Source organism: Echinops telfairi, unplaced genomic scaffold (genome assembly GCF_000313985.2).
Source record: "Echinops telfairi isolate 266 unplaced genomic scaffold, ASM31398v2 ScPeMD7_18;HRSCAF=68, whole genome shotgun sequence".
In the NCBI taxonomy this organism is placed as follows: Eukaryota; Metazoa; Chordata; class Mammalia; order Afrosoricida; family Tenrecidae; genus Echinops; species Echinops telfairi.
In genome coordinates this window covers 40,378,482-40,403,150 of record NW_022103915.1, presented here as the reverse complement: position 1 = coordinate 40,403,150, position 24,669 = coordinate 40,378,482, and the positions used below count along the sequence as shown (strand labels likewise).

Below are 24,669 nucleotides of genomic sequence, written 5' to 3'. Positions count from 1 at the left end.
GAGGGCAATGAATGTACAAATGCGCTTTACACAATTGATGTATGTATGGGTTATGATAAGAGTTGTATGAGCCCCTAATAAAATGATTTAAAAAAAAGCCAATGACAACAACAACAAAGAAAAGCCTGTAGTTAGTTCAAGGACTGTTTGTTGGCCTTTAGGAGTGTTTTACGGTCGAGTCTGTTGGGCACCAAGCCCTGGCCCCAAAGTCAATTTTTGGTATTCCCTGGGGACTTCTTTCTCTGTTCCCCTTGCTATTCTGTTGCATGCCCTTAGTGTTTTGCCTCGGTGTGGTGGGATCAGATTGGGCACAATTCCCACACTGTGTCTCCAATGTTGTCTCTTTTACTGCTATGGGTCAGTGAGGGATGTCATGTCTCATAGTGGGGACTACTTGTTCTTATAGAAAATCTGGGTGGGTCTATTTATGATGTAGCATCATTTATAATAGGGATCCTGATGTCTTCAAAAACTCACTATTTTACTAAATATCCAATGCATTAATGTCATTGTTTATATGCACATAAAAGAAACAAGGAATAATTGCTATTAGGGGTGACAAACAGTTGAAAATAAGGATTTGGCATGACTACCTATAATTCTGGAGAGAATACCATGGCATTTTCCAGACCTCCATTTAATATTTCCCCTTTGCTTGGTGATGGGCAATGTGCTGTCTTGAGTGGTTTTACCACAATATTCGGTATGGAAATTTGTTTGCTTTCTTTCACAGTAATAAAGATATATATTGTGTTAGGCCGGGTTGACTAGAGGAACAAATCCAGAGGCATTCATATGTGGGTAAGAGAGAGCTCTATATCAAAGAGTAATTGTATATTGAGGAAACATCCCAGCCCAGTCCATATCAAGTCCAGAAGTCTGATATTAGTCCAGAAGTCTGATACTAGTCCTTAAATGCCTCTTCAGACTCACACAGCACATGCAATGATGCTGAATGTAGGAAGATCCCAGGCCGGTGGGTGGAAAGCCTTGTGGATCCAATACCACTGGAAGTATCTCAGCGCCGCCTCCTCTAGCTCTCTGACTGTGGCCCTTCAAGAGGAATGTGAATTAGAGAGAGAGTATGACCCACCTCCCCATGCCCACAATGAGGCATCATCAGGCTGTGACCTGAATGACAGGCTAGATTCCACCTCTATACTCATTTATCAAGTTGACATGAAATTATATAACTATATGTATATGAGCATCAAGCAACTCATTTTGAGTGAGTGCACCCAGTGGTGTCGCCTGTAAAGGTTGTCTCAGGTCACAATAAATTTTTTCATAAAATCAGTTTTGCTTGAACCTCCTTTTTTGTTATGACTGGTTTAAGAGAGCTTGTGCTGTGAAATTGTGTTTACTGCTCAGGAAACATGCTGCAGAAACTGTTGTGATGTTGAACACAGCTTACAAGGACAGCGCTATGGGAAAAACTTCAAGTTTATGAGTGGTTTTCTAGTTTCAAAAAAGGTGAAATGTCTATTGATAACAAACTTCATTTTGAACATCCTTCTACTTCCCGGACAGATGAAAATGTCAACAAGATTGTTGCACATGTACTCAAAGACCCATGGCAGACCATTGAAGAGATGGGAAGTTATCTGGACTATCTTGGAGCTAAGTTCAGTAAATTTTAACAGAAGATTTGGGTATGATAAGGGTTACTGCGAAATTTGTGCCTCGGGCTCTGACTGACCATGAAAAAAAGCATCAAATGGAAATATGCCTTGCTTTCAAAGAACAGCTCTGCAGCAACCCAGACTTTTTTTCAAGGTCATTACTGGTGACAAGACATAGTGCTACTCTTACAACCCTGATGCAAACATCAATGAAACCAGTGGAAGATGTCATCATCTCCTTGCCTATAAAAAGCTTGTCAAGTGAAATCAAAGATCTAGACGATACTTGTTTTTTGCTGTGAGAGGAATAGCGCATTTGGAGGTTGTTCTACCAGGTCAGACTGTTAATCAGGTTTTCTATTTAAAGGTTCTGAAAAGATTGCATAACAGTGTGTGACAAAAAAGGTCTGATATGTGGCAGATGGGGGTCTGGCTTTGCCACCATGACCATGCACCTGCTCACACAGCCATTTCAGTGGACCAGTTTTTGGCAAAAACCATCATACTTCTCTTGCCCCCCACACCTGACTCACCTGACCTGGCTCCGTGTGACTTCTCTTTGTTTCCACAAATGAAGAGGAACATGAAAGGACAGTGATTTGACAACATAGAAGAGGTGAAGAAAAGCCAACGGAGGTGTTGTCAACCATCCAAACAGATGAGTTTGAACACTGTTTCCAAGAATATAATCACACATTTCACAAATGTATTAATTGTAGTGGAGAGTACTTTGAAGATGATAAGGTTGTTTTGTTAAAAACAATTGAATACAAATCTTTGAGGGGGGGGATTCCATTTTGGGGGGTGGGTGTAGTACCCCCTTGTATATATATTTCTATTGCTTGCTTGAATACTTTCTGAAATAGCAAGAGATTTCAGTTTGAAACCTCACTGCCATCGAATCAATTATAACTCATAGTGACCCTATAGGGTGAAACTGCCTCTTTGGGTGTCTGGGGGTCTCAGTTTTTATAAGAATAGACAGCCTCATCTTTCATCACAGAACGGCTGGTGGGTTCTATCTGCTAACCTTGTGTTTAGCAACCACCAGGGCCCTGAGATTTGAATGGCACCTGGAAAAATACTCCAACACTAAAAGGCTCTACTTCACTACCATCAAGCTGATCTGACTCTCATGGTGAAACGGCTTAAGTGTTCCAAGACTGTAAGTCTGTAAGGGAGGAGAGAAACTCCTTTTGTGTTGCAGAACCACAGGTGGTTGTGCAAAACTGACTTTACCGACAAAATAATGTAACACAGCAAATAACTTTCCCTGCCAACCACGTTTTATTAGTTCTCCTCCAAAAAGGCAACTGCCTCTATTAGTTTCATGTGTACATTTCTTCAGAAATAAACCTAGCTGCAAGGAAAGTAATAAACATATATGTACCTACCAGTGGATCACCTCACTTAGAGTAATGTAGGTGTGTGTTTGGTGTTTAGGTGCTTGGCTTTTGTCCATATAGGTTCACATTATTACTATTTTTCTTTATGAATTTTTAATTTAAATATATGTTTAGAGAATCATGCTGGCTATGAGTTTGTGGGCAGAAAATGTATTATCTAAATAACCTTTTAAAGCATGAAATTTGGTCCTAAGTTTTTGGAATTATATATGACGTTTCAAATGAGTATATTGTCACTCGACATAGCCAGTTCATTTGTCACATAGGATAAAATGAGACTCCCAGGAAAGAGGTGGAGTTCATGCTTTTGCTAAAAATGAAAACAATTTTTTAACCTGCGAACATTTTCTAGGCATTATGGATCCAAAAAACAATTAACACTTGGGAAAATGAAACTTGGGGAATGCCAATAGTAGAAGCGGTTTCACTGCCTAGTTGACATGATAGATCCTATTGTGTCCCTCATCCATTTTCTAAGTGTGACTAGGCCATGGGATACATCAGGGTTGTGGTAGAACCACATTCCTGTTGGGGAACATTGGTGGTTCAGTAGAATTCTAACCTTATATCTAAGAAATCTGAATTCAGTCCATTGCCAATATATTACATGCACAGTCACCAGCTATCAGTGGCGGGTTACGTGTTGATATAATTCTGAGGAGTTTCTAGCCTAAGATGTACTAGAAAAAAAGACCTGGTAATCTTTATTCAAAAAATCATCTAAAGCAAACCTTATGGATTACAACAGTCTAATGCCAACCCATCATTGAGGACGTAGGAATAGGGCATCACTTTGTATCATTGTGAATGAATATTGTCCGATTTTGGAAATAATAGTCATTTTGTGAACTGGAAACAACGAAAATGTAATACTATGTTCCTTTAGACAGAAAAAAAGATTTCAAACAGCACCAAGTAACATTAGGGTTTATTACCTCAGTGAAATCCTCCTGTTTGTTTTCCTGGTCTCTTGATATCTGTGAGAAATGGGCTTTTATACTTCAGGATGGCTGTGTATTACCTGAAAGTACCTCCTTCTGCCACTCTATCTGCAGTAATAAAAATCCTTGGGGAGAAAAGCCAGTATTATTGATGGATTTGGGGAATTTTAAATGTTTGTTATTTCATTATAGGAGAAAAAGACAAACAAAAAAATTCTGTGTTGACTTGGTAAAGTGTTTTTTTTTAATCTATATGTTGTTAAAACACAACATACACATATGAAGGTAAGCCTGTGCAGTGAACGATTATGGAAGCAAAATAGAAAGCACTTTGTTGACAATATGGAAACAAAGCTTAGAACTTTTTGGTCAAATAATAGATTGTTTCCTCATAAAAGTAGCTTTGTAAATATACTTGTCCATTTTAAATATTTTCCTGTTTTAATAGGTAGAAACCAGAATTTGTAAAGAAAACAGTATCTTACCATTGAACTTGGTATTAAGTATCTGTATGGCTTCCTCTTGGCCTGTCATTTATCATTGTTTTCAATAAAGGGTGAGAAAAAAAGTAACATTTAGCTCAGATTTAGGTGGAAATATGAACATGGAAGGGTCATGCCATTTTCCTTTGAGAATGTAACACATTATATCTTTGAACTTCAGTTCCCTTGTTCTGACAACTGTTTCACACCCCAGCCAGGCAGGAAGATAATCAAGAAAAATCCCACATCTCTCTTTGAAAGGATTAATCCCTACTTGTTGATAATGTTTACTTCACTGGGGTTTTAGAAAGCTTAATTAGTGTTGGCAAAACAGCTTGATACTGTTAGATGAAGAGAAGTTAAATTATTAAGGGCTACACAGCATTATTATCTACCACCTGTCAATTTTCTGTACTGTGGTGGCTTGCATGTCGATAGGATGCTGGAAGCTCAGTCACCAGCATTTCAAATATCAGTAAGGTCCTCCCAACTGGTTGGGCAGATTTCAGCATAGCTTTCAAACTGAGGCCCACTAGGACGCCCAGAGTATTGTCCAACACAGTGCTGGAAGATGAGTCCCTGACATTGGAAGGCGCTCTAAATACACAGGGGCCGGAACAATGAATTCAAAGCATGACAAATACTATGAAGATAGTGCAGGACTGGTGACATGTTTTCATCCAATTTCATAGCAGCTCACAATAGCAACAGTGCTGTTATGCTTGTGATTTTGCAAACGGATGAACATTTTTTCACTGGTGATGTGAGGGAAAACCTAGGAGAATCTTTTTCTTGATCTTAAACTTGTAAGTAGTGTAGGCAGAATGTTTTATGAAGTGGGCCCCATGTTTAATATCTCAGCTAAAATGTCAATGTTGTTTTCTCTTAAACTACTCTTGTACATTAACCACCATCTTTTTGTTGTCATACAATCTACTAGCAGCACACGTTACTGATGAGTTAACACTCCAAGCAAATCAGATCGATTGTAACAATTATTTACATGATTTGGTTGCGACTAAAAAGTGGAAACTATTTCAAGACAAGTATCGACCCACATGAGGAGGGCTTCAGAAACTTTATGAAAAAAGTTGTATTATTATTTTCAACTCTTTTTTTGACATATACTTTGTATGTAGAACAATTTAGTGGTTCAAATAAAACCAGTTGTACAACCATCAACACAATCAGTGTTTGATCACTTTTGTTATTCTGGCAGCCACCCTTATTAGGTCCTCATTGCCCCAACCTCCCTGTCACAACCCTAAGAACCTGTTGATCTTGTTACTGTCTCTATCCTGGATTTCATATGAAGAAAGACATTTATCTATGTTCTTTTTTCTTCTAATTCCATTTTTCTATGAACTTTTTGAAGCCCCCTTCATTTGTTTAACAAAGGTCATTACTGCTAATTCTTCAAAGTTTCTAATTGCTTCTTAACTGAGGAATTAATAATGAAGGTTTTCCTACCACTTTTTGTATTGGCAGCTGTATTTTCAGTTTTATTTTTAAAACAGTTGACTAATTTTGGATACAGATGAGGATATTTTTACTTTGTTTTTGTATTATAATTTTCTTCTCTCGAAAATAATCCACACAAAATGATTGTGTGAGTGTGACTTGAAATTAAAAATGTATTTGTAAGATATACAGAGAGGATAACCCCCTGCCCCCCCTTCATTGAAATATCATCATCTTATAGGAAAAGTAATTGTGTTTTGGGAGACAATGAGTGAAGACACAAATGAGGTCCTCATTTATTTGTAATGATATAAAATATTTGTTCAATCCTCAATCTATGGTGGAAAGCAAAGGTTACCAGAAGATGACACTGATTGCACTTATGGAATACCATTCTTTATTATTTTTAAAATAAAGTTTATTTTCAGCGTAGTTTTAAAAAAATCATTTTATTGGGGCCTCTTACAGCTCTTATCATAATCCATAAGCACATCCAGTGTGTCAAGCACATTTGTACATATGTTGCCATCATCAGTTTCAAAACAATTTCTTTCTACTTGAGCCCTTGGTATCAGCTCATTTTTTTTCTCCCTCTCTCCATCACTCTCTCTCCCTAATGAACCCTTGATAATTTATAAATTATTATTTTTTATGTCTTACACCGACTGCTGTCTCCCTTCACCCACTTTTTGTCTGTCCCCCCGAGGGGTGTTATATGTAGATCATTGTGATAGGTTTCCCCTTTACTCCCCCTTGGTAGCACTATTTTCATTATTGGTCCTGAAGGGTTTATCTCTTCTGGATTCCATGTTTTGAGCTCTTATTTGTACCAGTATACATGCTCTGGTCTAGCCGGATTTCGTAAGGTAGAATTGGGGTCATGATAGTTGTGGGTGGGGCGGGGGGGGGGGCGGAGAAGCATTAAAAAAAAAGAGGAAAGTTTATGTGTCATTGGTGCTATACTGCTAAACTGCACCCTGACTGGTTCTTCTCTTCCTTGTGACCCTTCTGGTAAGGGGATATGTCCAATTGTCTACAGATGGGCTTTGGGTCTCTATGCTATCCTCCTATGATTGGATTTTTTAATTCTGGTCTTTGATGCCTGATACCTGATTCCATCGACACCTCATGATCACACAGGCTGGTGTACTTCTTCCTTGTGGACTTTGTTGCTTCTCAGCTAGATGGCTGCTTGTTGATCTTCAAGCCTTTAAGACTCCAGCCACTGTATCTTTTGATAGCCAGGCACCATCAGCTTTCTTCACCATATTTGCTTATGCATCCATTTTGTCTTTAGCGATTGTGTCAGGGAAGGTGAGCATCACAGATTGCTGTGTTAGTAGAACAAAGTGTTCTTGCATTGAGGGAGTACTTGAGTGTAGGCCCAATGTCCGCCTGCTGCTGTAATACTTGGTAAATTAATATATGTACGTAGATCTATTTCCCTATCGTTATATATCGTTATAAATGTCCTTTGCCTCTCAGTTCTTTCCCCTAATACCTTTCACCTTCCTCTTGTCCCACGATCATGTTCAGCCTTTATTCTGGTTTTGGTAATTCCTTTTGGCTACATTGCACTTGATCAAGCCTCACAAGGCATGCTACACCCTCCTCGCCATTGATTTTAGATCACTTGTTTCCTTTTCTCTGGGTTTGTTGGCTCCCCAGTTCCTTTCCCCCGCCTCCTCTCCTGTGTCCCCACTGGCACTGTGGATCCTGTTGTTTTCCCCTCCAGTTGTTTTTCCCACCTATCTTACCTAGATAGACATGCAAAAACAATAATAAGCACAAAAACAGAACAAATAAAAACAACACAAAAGAAAAACCTATAAATAGTTCCAGGTCTGTTTGTTGACCTTTATGAGTGTTTTCTGGTTGAGTCTGATGTGGTGCCATGCCCTGCCCCCAAAGTCTGTTTTTGGGATCTGCAGGACTTTATTGCTCTGCTCTCTTTGCTGCTCTGTTGCATACCCTTTGTGTTCTGCCCTGGTGTGGCGCAGATATGGCACAATTCCTGCTTTGTGTCTCCAGTGTTTACCCCCTGTAGCGCTATGGGTCGGTGAGGTATGTCATGTCTCGTGGTGGGGCTGGCCCTATGGTCCTTTCTGTGCATTTGCTGCTCTCAGCATGAATATTGCCCTTGGGACTTGGTGACCCAGAATGTGTTCCACTTTCTTTCTCTCTTCTTCCCTCTTCCTTTGCTCCTGTGTGCTCTGATCAGATGCCCCCCTCTCCCAGCTGTAACTTCAGTGCTGTCCTTTGTAGTGCATTCTTCGGTGGGGAGGTATGGGGAGGGGTTGGTCCATATAGCTGGGATTGGGGCTGGCCCTGCAGACCTCTCTCTTGTTCACTGCTTCATGCTGATATGCTCCATTCACATCTTTGCACACAGGTTGAGGTTTGGTCCCTTTCTCCCTCGCCTGTGGAAATATAAACAAGACCCTCCCCTTGGGTAGGTTAGTTCCCTATTCCCCTGCTACCCATGTCTTTTTTTCCCTTTCTTTTCCCCGCCTTTTTAGTTGACTGCCATGTAGATCCCTGGATTGGGTCTGACCCCTGCTATAGTACCTGGACCTATCCCCAGGAATGTATTGGAATGCCCTTCTTTTGTGTAAATAGCATCTTTGTGTCTCATACGATGTTCCAGGACACTTTATTTTGTGGTAGGACAATTTAGCCTCTGGGATAGAACTCAGGCATTTTCAGGCATATTCAGTCACCTCTTCACTTAAAATAACATAACCGTATGAATCTCCTATGCATTGCTTTATTAAAACTGTTTGAACTTGTATATATTGTCAGCATTGAGGATAATTCATACATTATCTGTCATTTTGTGGAAAATACTTGTCGTGCTTATTGCAAACTTACTAATTCTTCAATCTACTGTTCATTCTGTAAACATTTCTTGGGCATTCACTACCTGGCAGCTGGGCCCTGCTACATATAGGGAGAGGAATAAGACAGGTAGCTGCTCTCATAGTGGAGAATTATTGTTTTTATATTGAATGTTTTCTTCTCTTCCTTCCTATTGCCCTCTATCTCTCTCCTTCCTTTTTTTTTTCCTTCTTACGAGCAACTGATAAATTTACACTTATATTTGTATTACCTTTTTCATGCTGCTGAGGTATTTTCTCACTCAAGAAATTTTTTAGCAATGATAAGATAATAAAATAGTCATTGCTTATAGAGTGCTTACTGTGTTAGTCTGGGTTGACTAGAGAAACAAATTCAAAGAAACTTGTGTGTAATAGAACTTTATATCTAAGTGTAATTGTATATTAAGGAAACATCCCAGCCCAGTCCATATAAAGTCCGTAAGTCTGATATTTGCCCATGTCTGATACCAGTGTATAGTTTCCACTTCAGACTCACGCAACACATGAAATGATATGGAAAATCACAGGCCACTGGGTGGAAAGTCTTGTGGATTCAGTGGCGGTGGAAGCATCTCAGTACTGGCATGGGTCTCCATGTGGCTCCTCTAGCTCCCAGGGCAAAGGGTCTATCAGCATAGTGCCATGTTTCTTGTCAGTATAGCTTCTCTCTGGGAGTCAGTGTATAGAGAGAGTTTTCTGCCTCCAAGGAGGAAACACAGGAGTTCCCAGAATCCTCAGGAGAAGGCCATGCCCACATATTGGCCTCATTGGCTATGGCCTGATTGACAGGCTAGACTCCACCTATTTTCAGGTTGACAGGAGATTATGTAAGTGCCACAGACCACCCCTTGTCAACTTGATACTTGCACATAACTCTTTAGCCATATGTAATTTTTAAACAAACAATAATAAAATCATATCTGTACCTAATAGGTTAAAACTAAAATGCATACATTTCAAAAATGTGCCAGCCTCATTTAAACATTATATTCTATAAGTGACCAAAACAAAAATATTCTATGCCTATCAATTGCAGTTAAATGAACACCTATACCATAATCCTATAACCCTATGAAAATATTCCCCCACCTATGAGAGTTTGTAAGCCATCCACTTCATGCCTTTATCTCCCAATTTGGGGTATCTGATTTCTAAACTGCCCACTTACATTAGCCCAGTGCTCTGAGGAGACAATCCTGTTCTTTGACGTGAAGAATCTTCATTCCAGTTGGAACCTTGTGAGTCCACATTCATTAGCAAAGTCAGTTCAGGACAAGCCATCCATAAAATCAGCAGCAATATGCACCAGTTCACAGGCTCAAAAATCTTCTCTTCCTCTGGTCGGGTCCGACTAACTCAATGTTGGCTGCCTCACTTAGCCTCACCAAAGTGCCCATTGGGTGCCTTGCTTTTAGACCATGGACCCCATCACAAATTCTCAACCACCCTCGCCAGTCAACTCAGACTAACACACTGTTTTTGAAATAAAAATCAATCATGCTTAGCATATTTTTTCTTATTTAATTAGACTTGACTATCTAGAAATAAAGATACATATAGTATACTTTAAGTGGTTTAGATTTTGCTCTTAAGATTAAATATTCTCTATTATCACTGATTGCTGGATCTAATTTACCAGGCCTTTCCCCCTTCCTAGTGGGCTGGTTGCCCTTTGTCCCCTTTTCTTATCTTGTTGGAAGCTATTAAGTATGTTCTATTTCTGAGACTTGATACCCTCAGAAGATTTTTTTTGGCTCATTTCATGGCTCTCATCAGAGTTACAAATAAATTAGGTGTTATGAACCACTAATATATAGTATAATTAAGAAGTGTTATCTTATCCAGTTCCAATTTTCAATAACATTCTTTCAGGTTAGATAGAAAAGCAATGGTTCAAAACCTTACCAATCATTAGAATTATCTGAGATTTTTTACTTTTTGGGTTTTTAAAAAAAATCATTTTATTAGGGGCTCATATACAACGCTTATCACAATCCATACATTTCTGGATCATTTAAATGGCATGTTGGTGAAGTGGTTACCTCTTTTCCTCTGTTATCTTGGGGAATCCTATAGGATTCTATCAACTTTTTAAAGGGGAATATCCATGATTTCCATAAGAATTTGCTTCTGTAAATTGATTGGAGGGAAATTCCTGAAATCCCAGCCCTTTCATCTTTATTGTTTTTTATGACTTTACTCTGTTATGGAAAGAGCAGGCAGAGGTGGGGATGGGGTAGGGGTAGAGAGAGGAAGAGAGACTCATTTTCTGATTCTTATTATTCATTATGCCATCAAGTTCATCATCTCTAGCCACTCTTTCTGTTGGTCCTTCTTACTTGACCCTTCCTGCCTTCTGAATTTTGTTGATGGGAAAATGCTGCCACTTAGGTTTCATATGGTTGATTGACTGGGGTGTACTTTCTCATTGTCCCCTTTATAGGCCTGTGTATTGTGCAGTTAAAAATTCATCCTCAGAAGTAGATTTAATTCCAATCTTTTTTTAAAAAGACAGTTATTGATAAAAAATTTACATCATACCCTTCCATGGTTAAGTCGCTTTTAAAAAGAGTGATATATATATCATAACAATCAGTTCTAGTGCTTCCTCCCCTTTCCCTCATTCACTGTTTGCTCCCTAATTCCTCACCCTACCAGTTCCCATTAAACCATTGCATCAGTTGTTTTTTCTGTACATCCACTCCTTCTGTGCTTCATAAACTGAGAAACCTAACAGAAACAATAAAAAACAAAAACAAAATGAAATAAAGAAAGAAATATATCAAGATAAAAATAAAGAGTAAGAAAGAAAGGATTGCCAGCAATATTAGGGAGTAAGGGTGGGAAGCCAGAGAGCAAATTTCTGTCGTAGAACAAGCAAGAAATATTTAAATCTAGAGCAAATTCAGGGTGGGTCAAACGGGAGGTCTTCTGACCAGGTACTATATTATACTGTAGTTCCATTGACCATAATAAAGTTTTTAGTAATTTCTGTGTGATAGCAAAGCTGTTCGCCTCCTTTGACTGTGGCCAAAGGGGTTCTACCAGAAGGTTAATCTGACTACAGTTTGGGCTCCCCCTGCCCTCCCTAAACTTCTATACATTGGTTGTTCACAGTTTAAACTATGATACTTTTCTCTTCATCATATTTGGATTTTGTTACTGCCATCTTTGGATCACACTGGCTGGTGTGCTTCTTCCATATGGACGAGGTGATGTCTTACTTAGATAGCTGCTTTTTAAAATTCAGTTACAGTCTTGAAGGGAGTCTCAGGGCAACCAGTTTCTGAGGTTCCACCAGTCTCTATTATCTGGTAAGTCTCATGCGGTTTTTTTTTTGTGTTAATGGTTTTGAATTTTGTTTAGCATTTTTTGTTTCTTCCTCTCCAGGACCTTCTGTTGTGAGCTAGATCAGTGTAGTCGGAAGTGGCCAGGTCTTCTGTCCTCAGGGTAGTGGAGGTTGTGGTTTATGTGTTCCTCTAGATCCGTGGTTCTCAACCTTCCTAATGCTGCAACCCTTTCATACAGCTCCTCATTTGGTGGTGACCCCCCCAATCATGAAATTATTTTCGTTACTACTTCATAACTGCAATTTGCTACTGTTATGAATTGGGCGACCCCTAGGAAAGGGTCGTTTGACCTCCAAAGGGGCCCGAGACCCACAGGTTGAGAACTGCTTCTCTAGATCTTTCTTTGAATTTATTTCTTTCATTCTTCTTTGCTCCAGACAAGGAGATGTCGATAATTGTGATGGACATTTGATAGCTTTAAGATCACAGTTGCTATTCACCAAAGTAGGATTATAGAACATTGATTCATTTACTAAACCACATGTAAAACACAATTATGTAAATTCCACACCTTTTGTGTGTCTTTATGTGTCAATGCGGTCTTCCTGTTTACTTTTTAATAAGAAGCTAACAAAAAAGTGAAGTAGAGTAAGAATAGTTCCACATATATTAGTAAAAAAAGCAATTTAAATGCATATTGAAATTAAATGATGTATGGATTGGGATAACAGTTGTATGAGCCCCTAATAAAATGTTAAAAAAGAAAAAAAAATTAAATGGAGAATCTACTATGTCCATTTTGCAGTAGATTTGTTCCATTAGCAAACAAACTAGGTTATCTTTTGTTCTTGAGGTGTTCAGATTTTTACCATGAGCACTATGGGTCTGCATTTCACAGAGTAGGGATTTAGATTAAAAATTGCCCATAAAATATGCAAGTAAGTGAATGATATATTGATATATAAATTAAAATAGTCATGATAATGTGTTTTTCTAAGATGTCTGAGAATTTCATAGCATTAATTTGGATTTTAAGAACTCTCCATTAAAAGTAATTAGCAATTATTCTTTTATTCTGAGTTCTTAAAATAAAAATTTCAGTTGATGACAGAGTATGTAATCTCTTTTGTATGGCATTTATCTACCACCGTAGTACATACGCTATGTTTTTATTATCAGGGGCCCCCAAGTTGGTTCTGAATCACAGCAACCCCAATACAACATAATGAAACAGAGTCACGTTCTGCATCATTTCCACATTCGTTGCTGTGTTTGAGCCCATTGTTTCAGTCCCTGTGGCAATATATGCCATCGAGGGCCTCCCTCTTTCTCACTCACCCTCTACTGTATCACATGATGCCTATCTTTCTCTAAGACTGGTTTCAACTGAGAGCATGTTCAAAGTATAAAAGATGAATTCTTGCCTTCCTTGCTTTTAAAGAGCAGTCTGGATGTATTTCCATCAACACTGATTTGTTCATTCTTCTAGAAGCTTATGGTATATTCAGCATTCTTTACCAAAGTAGAAAGGCATCAATTTTTCTTTGGTCTTCTTTATTTTTTGTCCAGATTTCACATTCATAAGAGATGATATAAAATACCATGATTTATTCAGGTGCACCTCAGAGTTACATCTTTGTGTGTGTGTGTATGTAACAATTTATAGAAGTCTTTTAGAGCAGACTTGACCAGTGCAATACATTATTTGATTTCTTGACTGCTTTGTGGGCATTCATTGTGGACCCAAGTAAAATGAAATCCTCACAATTTCATTTTTTTCTCCATTTATCCATGGTGGGATATGCTCAAGATTATATATTGGCTATTGTGAACTTGTTTTCGTTTTCTTCAGTTTCAATTTGAACTTGTCTATAAGCAACTCATGTTCCAGGCTCTGTTCCACTTGAAACTCCTAGCCTTGTTACCACTTAAGATTATCGAGTTTCTCTTGACTTTACCACAGCTGAAGTTTTTTTGGTCTGTGTATATTATATCTGGTGAGATCCACTTGGGAAGTTGCCATTTATGTTGTTGAAAATGCTAACACCCATGAATATGTTGGTGGCCTCACAGAATTCTGTTATGTGGTCTCCATCAACGTATCTGTCACCAAGACCATATTTTCCAATTATTGCTCCGTCTTTGTTGTCAACTTTTGCATACCAGTCAGCAGAAATTAAAATGCTCCCTAGAGGCAAGGATGGCAAGACTTTGTCTCATGTACTTTGGACATTTTTAAAGACAGACCCTGGGAAAGGACATCATGCTTCATAAAGTAGAGGGGCAGTGAAAGAGATGGATTGGCCCAGGGGCTGCAACAATGGGCTCAGACATCAGAACTGTGAGGACAGCGCAGGGCCAGGCAGGGTTTCATCCTGTTGTACATGGATGGGGCTGCCATGAGTTGGAACTGACCTGATGGCACCAAACAGCAGCAAAAACATGTCAGATTAATTTCAGACTGCAAAAGCAGGTGAAAATCTTAAATTTATAATTTTTGCATTACTGATTAGTATATAAATTTTAATACTAGTTGTATTAATGTGTCTGCCTTGTAGACATATTGAAATTATCCAGTATTATCCGTCACCGACAGTATTGTATTTTAGGATTGATCGTGACATATTATTTCTGATGATGAATTCAATATCATTCCTCTCCAATTTGTCATCTTTAGTATACTAGGCCATGTGATTATCCAGGTCAAAATGGCCAGTACCAATCCATTTCAGCCCACTAAGGACTGAGACAGCCATCTTTTTGCATTCTATTTAATTTTTGACAACATACAATTTTTTTCCCTAGAAGTCTTCTTCATATAATTATACTTAACAGTTACTTGATACTCTTCTTCAGATTTTGAATCTTACCATATCAGCAAATAAAGTTCCATATATATAATTAAAGTTAACTCTACTTTGAGGAGGCAGCTGTTCCTCATTTTATTTTTTTAACTGTTTTAATGGCAGGTAATTCACATATCACGCAAGTCAGTATTTCAGTCATATCAAGAATAGCTGTAAAATCATTATGACAGTCAATTTCAGAACATTTTATTCTTTCTCATATTTATTGTTATTAATTCCCTATTTTCCCCTACCTTTCCTGCCATATCATTGTGTTACTCTGGGTAGACTAGAGAAACAAAGTCATAGAAACACATGTGTATAAGAAAGAGGTTTATAAAAAAAAAAAAAGAGGTTTATATACAAGAGCAATTGAATATTGAGAAAACATCCCAGCCCAGTCCAGATCAAGTCCATAAGTCTGATATTAGCCTATACGTTCAATACCAATCTATAAAGTCCTCTTCAGACTCAAGAAACACATGCAATGATGCTGAATGCAGGAGAGGATCACAGGCTCGTGAGTTGGAAGACTTGTGGATCCAGTGGCATTGTAAGCATCTCAGCACTGACAGGGGTCTCCACGTGGCTGCTCCACCTCAGGGCACTAGTGCAGTTCTGTGTCTGACTTTTCAGCTACAATATCTCATATAGAGTCAGCAGAGAGGGAAAGTCTCTCTTGCCTTCAAGGAGGAATACAGGAATTCCCAGAGTCCTCAGGAGAAGGCCATGCCCACACAGAGGACTCATTGGCTATGACTCAATCAACAGACTAGACTCTACCCCATCACTCTTAAATCCTCTCAAGTCCCAAATTGACACCAGATTATGTAACTACCACAGACACCAAGAAACCATTAATCCATTTATTCTGTCTAGCTATTTACCTATCCTCTGTTTCACATACAGAATCACACACACACACACACACACACACACACACACACACCAGTAACAAGGTAAAATAGATAAAAATCTCAATCAAAAGACAGCAGAAAATATTAAAAATAGAACAAATTTAATGAGTCAGAAGGGAAATCAAATGACAAGGCGTTAAGTTTTAACCTAACTGCATCTGCAGTAATCCACTTTTCTATGCACTCTACATAATAGCAAGCATCTTCACATCCTGGATCTATGATGGAGGGAATTCACTGGATACTGAATCCATGTATAATTCCCTTTCACTTTTTTTCCTTAATGGAAACAACTTTAACATGGATCAAAAGAGAGATCAAATAATAAGATATAGCATTACACATTACTTACTACATTTTAATCTGACGACACCTCCTATAGCCTCTGTTATATTTTGTGTTCTAATCCAACCCGAGGGATTTTGGTCTTTTGGCATTATGTAAAGTTCTTACTGGCCAATATGTTTTTACAGTATATCACCAGGTCCTCATTTCTAGTCTGTTTGAATCCAGAAGTCCTTTCTAGTCTGTCTGAATCCAGAAGTTTCACGGAAACCTGTCCACTATGGGTGATCCTGCTGCAATTTGAATTACTTGCGGCATAGTTTCCAGCCTCAGAGTACCATGCAAGCCACCCAGGTGAATAAGCAGGATGTTGTAATGTTTTAATTAGTGTTCTCTATGTTATCTCAGTGGGTTCCAGTATTGGTTGCCAATGGCTACGCAGAACTCACAAACATCATGATTTAAGAGTTTATTAAGGAAATTAACAAGTTAATGCTTAGGATTGATCTGTTTATCAGGACTTGTTACAAAGTTCTGTCAAGTCTGATAATGCCCAAAGGGTAGACCACGCTGTTATAAGCTGCAACCCCAAGGCTTTCACTTAATTTCCGTGAGCCAGTAAACCCAACTCCCTGAATTAAGTGCCTATAGGCCCCCACTCCAGTAAGCCTCAGCCTGATGGCACTCAGTTCCACTTCTGTGGGTTAGCAAGTCCAATTTCCTCAATAAGTGCCTCAAAGCACCCCAATCCAAAAGTCAGCTTCCTCCACAGAACACCCATCTTTACTTGCTCTGTGGATTAGGAAGCCCATCACTGCCTTACATGCTCTGGCTTCTGATCCTGCTGCTGTTCCTCTGATGGTATAGCTGTTTTCTGGATCCAGGAGGTTCACTGCACAAGGTTCACTCGCTGATCTAGAGGACAGGCTCCACTCCTGGCTCTTGCTGGTAACGAGATCCTCCTTCTGCTTCTCAGAGGGCTCGTTTTATACACAGCAGGATGGCACTCCAAGGAATCCTGTTTGCAATTACTCACAGATGAATCCTAACAGTATCTTCCCCCACCTTCTTATCAGACCCATGCAGGGAAAGATCATTATGTGGGAGTTAGAGACTTTAGCTAGAAGAGCCACATTAAATAATTCACTGTCCCTGACAGTGTATACTAATTAATAGCCTCTACATTGCTTTACGGGAGCCTTGGTGGTTTAGTGGGGGAAAGATGAGCCTTTCTACTCTCATAAAGAATTAGTCTCAGAAACACACACGGGCGGTTCTACCCTATCCTATAGGGTCCTCTGAGTCAGACTGACTTACTGCTTAAACGTTTCTGTTCACTTGAGTGGTGGTGATAACTAGAATCTCATCAGCTGTATTTCAACTATTAAATTGAGATTTTCCTAACTATCCTGAGTGAAAAATACTAAAAGCTTATTTGAGATACAGTGATAAAAATAAAGCATCAGGTTGTCTTATTTCCATGATATACTGTAATCTCATTTGGAACTTCCATTGTGAAACCAATTATCCAAAACCTGAACTGCTGCTTAGAGGTAATCTTTAAATCTTAATTCCAAAAGATCCCCTCAGGTCTTCAGTCTTAAAAACCTAACAGTAGTTTATCTTAGCTAGTGAAGAATGTCTACTTTGAGCATGTGTTCTTTTATGAGGATGATCACATTGCCGATAGCAACTCGAAAAACTACGTAGGAAACTTTATCAGGCAGTGAATATATGTTAATGAGAAGAAATGATGTAGAAAAGGAGGTGAACATATTGCATAACTGAAAGAATGTAACATATATTGAATTGTGCATGCAGAAATTCCTAAATTGGTATAAAAACCTCAAAAAGTTTATAAAAAAATTCCATCATCCTTTTTTCCCCCCCATCATCTTTTATTCCATTTTCCCACAAAATTTTGAAGTCCCCTCATAGGCTCAACAAGCACAACAAAAAAGTAAAATAAAATAACAAAGGTAAGTTATCTGGTTTTGATAAGGTTACTTTGAAGGAGGTAGAAATGATATACATTCTTTATCAAACAGCACAGTACTGTGATGTGTCCCCTTCCCTACATATTACCTTGGATCTCTGTTTGCGACCACCCCCAATATATTTCCATGTGCTCTTAATATATAGTTTAAAAATTTAACTCTTAATCTCTTTCTGAATCTGGAGATTGAGTTCTAGGAAATATTTTGAAACAATGAAGCTACTATCTCTTTGGGTTTGTTTTGGCGGCAATACGCCATGAAACAGAGAAATTTCAGCAGATTTCAGAACACACTTTAGTGATGCTGAGATTCAGACAATAGAACAATTATGTCTAGTTTTTGGTTTTGTTTTTCTTTTAAAATCTCATTTCTTCAAACATTCATGGAATAATATTAGGAGTAAACCAGGCATGTAAAAATAGTGTATGATATTTTTAGCAGATACATTTTGAGTACTAAATCTAATTCCAATTAAGCATAACTAGACTAATGATCTGTTTTACATTATCATATATAAGAATCTGAAAGGAGCCCTGGTGGTATAGTGGATTACAAGTTGAGCTGCTGACTCTAGGTTCAGCACTTCGAAGCCATAGCTGTTCCCTCGAAGAAGCAAGAATTTCTGCTCCTGTAAAGGTTATAGCCTTGGAAACCCACAGACAGGTCTCTGTTGTTCTACATAGGGTAGCTGTGAGTTGGCATGGATTTAGTGGCAGTGAGTTTGATTTCTGGGTGTACATTTGTCTCATAAATCAGATAATTGTGTGCCTAACTGCTTTGACTTACAAACATTCACTTTCTGTGTACTCATATGAAGGCTTTTCGTTTATATTCTGCCTAGTACACTTGTGATTTAAGGGTGATTATTATTTTAAACCCCTAGTCAATATTAAACGGACCCCGATGGTGCAGTGAGATAAGCAGTAAGCTGCTAACCACCAGGTCAGCAGTTCAAACCCACCAGCTGCTCTTTGGGAGAAAGATGATGCTGTCTGCTTCTGTACTGATTTAAAGTCCCGAAAACTCTAAGGAGCGGTTCCTCTCTGTCCTATATAAGCTCGTAATGAGTCAGAATTGATTTGATGGCAGTGGGTTTTGGTTTGAGCAAATATTCACATGAAATTATAAAATGCAGCAATCTGGAGTAACAAAGGTTTGTTTGCTAAACATATGTTCTGTAGATAAATAATAATTAGTAGTTATTTAGCCTTACTAGCTATATAAAAATATAAGAAAAACTATAAAAAATTCTAATGATCCATGACTTTTGCAATTAAGGACTTACATTGACATGCGATATTATTTCTGCCAACTATAATTTTCAAAATAGGTTCTTTAAATTGATTGAGATGGTAAAAATAACTCCCCTAAAACATTTTTGGGATTATAATTCATTGCTAATACAATTAATAAAACTATCACACATGATACTAATTATCTTTTTTTTGAGCTTGTTTTTTTTTAATTTTATTTTTATTTTTTAACATTTTATTAGGGGCTCATACAACTGTTATCGCAATCCATACACACATCAATTGTGTAAAGCGCATTTGTACATCATTCTCAAAACATTTTCTCTCCACTTAAACCCCCCCCATTAGAAGTACACAAGATTAACAGAGCATAACCAACATCAGCTCTTTTCAATGAAGGAAAACTATTAACAATATGCAAATAAAAATGTAAAATTGTGGCCTCAATTTGAAATATTCAGCTTAAATTTGAATAGGACTGTCATCTATGCAGCATTTTAGAAATTTGTTTGATGCATCAACCTAATGCATACTCAGGACACTTTGTAGCGTAGCTATTTTCATGTTTACCCTCTTCGAATGTGGTGCTTAACCAATTTTATATTGATTATTTTTGCCCAATATTCAATTTGTGAAATTACTTCTAAAAATTACTACTACTATTGAAAACTTAGTTCTGAAAATTAGCCAATAAAAGCTACGGATAACAACAGACTATTATTGTTTGATACAGTGCTGGAAATGAGTGTCCACCTCCCCTCCCCCCAGTCATGTTGAATACATAGACACAGTGGCACTAGAGCACATACTATCTTGAAACCAGACCTCCTAGAAGAAACCCAAAAGTTGAAATGAAAGTATTTGTACCAGATCATGTATCCATTCAAAAATTTCTATATGTAGGTCTCAATGACATAGGTTCTATCCTTCATGTTACGAGATTCCCTTTTCCACCTGAAGACTCTCTTTTCAATGCAAACTTTTTGGGGAAGATGGGGGAGAGTACCCTTATACAAGATGGAGAATTATGATCTAGCTAATAAAAAGTAAGTGATACTTCACACGAAAACACCTTCCAGAATAAAAAGTATGGTCCCCTCAATAGACAGAACAGCAGCAAATGGAAATCTAGCCTCCTTCCTTTCCTTCTTGAAGTTACTTAACTAAAGAGGAATGTGTCTTTTTAAAAAAAGCAGAAGACACAAAGGAGCTATGGTAAATTCTTAAAGAGATTTCAATATTCATCCTCAACATCACAAGGAAACTTGTAGAAAGGTAAATGTTTAGACCTATTGGATCAGAAATTCTGGAGATGTGGCTTAGCAATTTGCCTTAAGAAATCCTCTAGGTTAATCAAAACCAAATTGATGGCACCTAACAACAACAACTAGGTTATTCTGACACAGAGTAATGATTGAGCACCACTGCTGCAATAGTATTGGTACACAATAATCCTTAACAATACAATTTTTTACCACAATATGTTGGGATGATTTTCTTTAGGAGTCTCTCCTGTGGATATATATTTGTTTGGTTCCTCCTGTTTTAGAACCCTAATGAAATGTTAAATTGTTTCTCTTGATAGTATATGACATGATTCATTGACTTTTTCCAGTCTTTTTGCTATTTTTGTTGATTGCTCTTCTCTTAGATTGGAATCAAGAGATGTCTCTTCAAGCTCACTAATTCAGTTTTCTATAGCTTCAATGCTATTGCTCTGCTTTTTAAAATTTTTCTAATTCTATTATTTTAGGATTAATCTTCTGGATTTCTACTGTTGTTGTTATAGTAGGGTTTAAGATTTTTTTCTGTAGCTGTCTTAGTATTTATCTCCATCTCTTGAAAGTGTTTGAGCATCGTTCTCCTGAATTCAATATCTGGTGGTTCTAGATTCTTTTCTTCTTAATGACAATTCCTTTGGATCTGATCATTATTCATTTGTATGTGCCAATATTTCCTACATTTGTTTTAATTGCTGTCTCTGTGACATTGTGCTCTAGCTATTAAAGATAAGTGGCTGGGTTGTGTTTGGCTAGACGACTCCATTACATGGTGTATGATTGAAATATTAAAAGGAAAAATAAAAAAGATTAAAAAATGGCACTCTTTGGGTGGGCTCTTCCTTCAACCCCAGAGAATAGCTGGGGTTATGCGCTTGTTGTCTCTTTGGAATGCTGCATGTAGGGCTCTCCTTAGTTGCCAAGAGTTTTAGGTAATTTGTAGCTGGCCTTTTTTTCCTATAGCTGAGAGATAGCTGTGCAGTAGGGAGTCCACAAGAACCCGGGAGTGCATTTGCAGCCAGGGGTGTTCATCTACCACTCTTGACAGCACTGATGGTTCAATGAAGAATAAAATTTCCGATATATATGGAAAATCGCCACATGAACTCTGTAGCCCCAGTCCACTTGAGCAAGCGGATGTGCCAGTAGCTCTTTCAATTACCCATGACTCCAGGTGACTCCCAGTTCAGCCCTCACCCCACATCTCTCCCAGGCTTGGTTGGTCCTGCCTGTTCCTCCTCTTCTATTCTTACCCACAGTCTCTGGGGTGTGACTGATTGCCTACTAAAACTTTTATCTTGTCTTCAAAATTCCAGGAACCTGGTTTTGCTTCTGTGTTGATTTTTCTCTTGTTTGTTGTAGAGGGATTTTGTCTTCTGTGTGTCTAATCAGCCATCTAGACCGAGAAGTAAATTTTCATTTGATTTTTGATGTTTATAGGCACATATTTAGGTACATATCTTCTTATTTTCTTTAGGTTATTTCTTCACCCTCTCCACCTTTTTATCAATATGGATGAATTGAGCAGTCTGCCAGCAACAGTGGCATTTTCATTATGAAAGTTCTTAGATAAGTCTTATGGTTCCTCAATTGCTAGGAGGTCATAGATCTCTGAGCTGGATTCTTCTTTGTTTAGTATCATTGGATTGTTTTTATTTGATTTTGTCCCCCTGTTATGTTGTATGTTTCCATGACTTACAGAATTACCAATAAATATATTTTATTAAAGTTGCCATTCATTTTATTGCATAATTTATAAGCTAAATCTTTACATTTTCTTCCATGAACTATAGGATACCAGAAGGGCCCATTGATCAGGGGCCGGCTGCAGGAAGGGTACGTGCTTTAGAAGCGCAGCTTGTAAAGGCCAAAGAACAGATTGAAAATTACAAGAAGCAAACCAGAAATGGTAGGTGATGATGCAGTGTTTTCCATTTCAAAGTATTAGAGCTGTGTACAAATAATTGAAGACTTTCTCTCACCAGCTGCTGACACTGTTTTTTGACAGCAGGTCTTGGGAAAGATCATGAAATCTTGAGGAGGAGGATTGAAAATGGAGCTAAAGAGCTCTGGTTTTTTCTACAAAGTGAATTGAAGAAATTAAAGAATTTAGAAGGAAATGAACTCCAAAGACATGCAGATGAATTTCTGTCAGATTTGGGAAATCATGAAAGGTACTGTTTTTCCTATAAATTCAAACTTTGCTAAAGATTATCATCTAAGAATGGAAAAGTGGAATTTTTGTTACTTTTACATTTGAATGGTAAAAATAACCACTATATTCAAGAGAGGAATACGTTAGATATTGAAAGCAGTCCAAATAAAACTCGTCTGCTAACATATATCACAGGAAAACGTTTAAATTCATTAAATACATAGGTATCTTTATAACCCAAGTAAACTCTGAAATTAGTGGTATTAGCTAACAGCACACTAAAATACCCTCCTGTAAATTCCCTTTGCTTATAATCAGTATTTGAAATGAAGAGTGAAATTTTGCATGCTGTATACTGAACTTATGTGAGGCTAGCAGTTACTATTCTTTTCTTTAACAAATTATTTTATTGGGGCCTCTTAGAACTCTTATGACAATCCGTACATCGATTGTATCAAGCACATTTGTACATATGTTGCCATCATAATTTTCATACCTTCTCTTTCTACTTGAGCCACTGGTATCAGCTCCTCAATTTTTTCCTTCCTCCCTCTCCCGCCCTCCCTCGTGAACTCTTGATAATTTATAAATTATTTTTATTTTCATATCTTACATTGTCCACTGTCCCCTTCACCCATGTTTCTGTTGTTCATCCCCTCAGGGGTGGAGGGGTGTTATATGTTAATCACTGCAATTATTTCTCCCTTTCTCCCCCTTCATCCCTGCCTTCCCCATACCCTCATGGTATTGCAATACCTCATGGTATTGCTGCTCCCATTATTGTACCTGAGGGGTTTATCTGTCCTGAATTCCCTGTGTTTCCAGCTCTTATCTGTACCTGTATACATGCTTTGGTATAGCCAGATTTGTAAGGTAGAATTAGGGTCATGATAATGGGGTGGGGGAGGCATTAAAGAACTAGAGGAATGTTGTATATTTTTTCAGTGCTATAGGGCACCCTGGCTGGCTTGTCCCTTCCTTGTGACCCTTCTGTGAGAGGATGTCCAATTTTCTACAGATGGACTTGGGTCTCCATTCTGACCTCCCTTGTTTGCATTGAAATGGTTGCAACGAAATGGTTTGTTTTGGTTTTTCTGATGCCTGATGCCTGATCCCATTGACACCGCGTGATCACATGGATTGGTGTGCTTCTTCCATGTGGGCTTTGTTGCTTCCGTGCTTAGATGGCCACGTGTTTAACATCAAGACTTTAAGACCCCAGACGCTATATCTTGTAGTAGCTGGCCACCATCAGCTTTCTTCACTACATTAGCTTATGCACCCAGTGTATCTTTGGTGAACGTGTCGGGAAGGTGAGCATCACAGACTGCCAGGTTATTAGGAAAAAGTGTTCTTGCATTGAGGGAGCACTTGACTGGAGGTCCAATGCTACCTTACTACTTAACATATAAATATATGCACATAGACCTGTATCCCTGTCATTAGATATTCATATACTTACATATGTAAGTAGCAGTTAACTTTCTATTTCAAACATTAAAAATGTTTAAATAGCACTTTTTAAGAATTGCTAATGGAAGGTTAAAAGGTTTTTGATAAAAAGTCACTTTCTGTTCATTGCTTTTCCACTTAACTGCTAGAAAGGGGAGCCTGTATCTCTGCCTAGTTAAATTTGTTTCTCTGTATATATACATATCTAAAACATGTACACATTATCTTATATAGAAATATTAGTAATTTAATATTGGTTTGTTCATGCAGAGAAAACTGTATCTGAGAATCATTATAAATATAGTGAAACTGATCCTTAACACTATTATATTTAAAAGACTATGTTCCCAGTAGGATTCTGATAGCAATTATTGTCTCATTAGTGAATAATAAAAGAAAAATT

At 38.0% G+C, this 24,669-nt stretch overlaps 1 protein-coding gene across 2 annotated transcripts in view; it reads left to right on the top strand.

Annotated features, from left to right (window-relative positions):
- FUT8 (fucosyltransferase 8) overlaps positions 1-24,669 on the top strand; it is a 166,790-nt gene that overhangs the window by 36,866 nt on the left and 105,255 nt on the right. For both annotated transcript variants that reach the window (XM_004698659.2, XM_045288156.1), the window contains 2 exons: positions 22,453-22,568; positions 22,671-22,833. In XM_004698659.2, the coding sequence (XP_004698716.1) occupies positions 22,453-22,568; positions 22,671-22,833 (279 nt within the window). The remainder of the gene's footprint in view (positions 1-22,452; positions 22,569-22,670; positions 22,834-24,669) is intronic.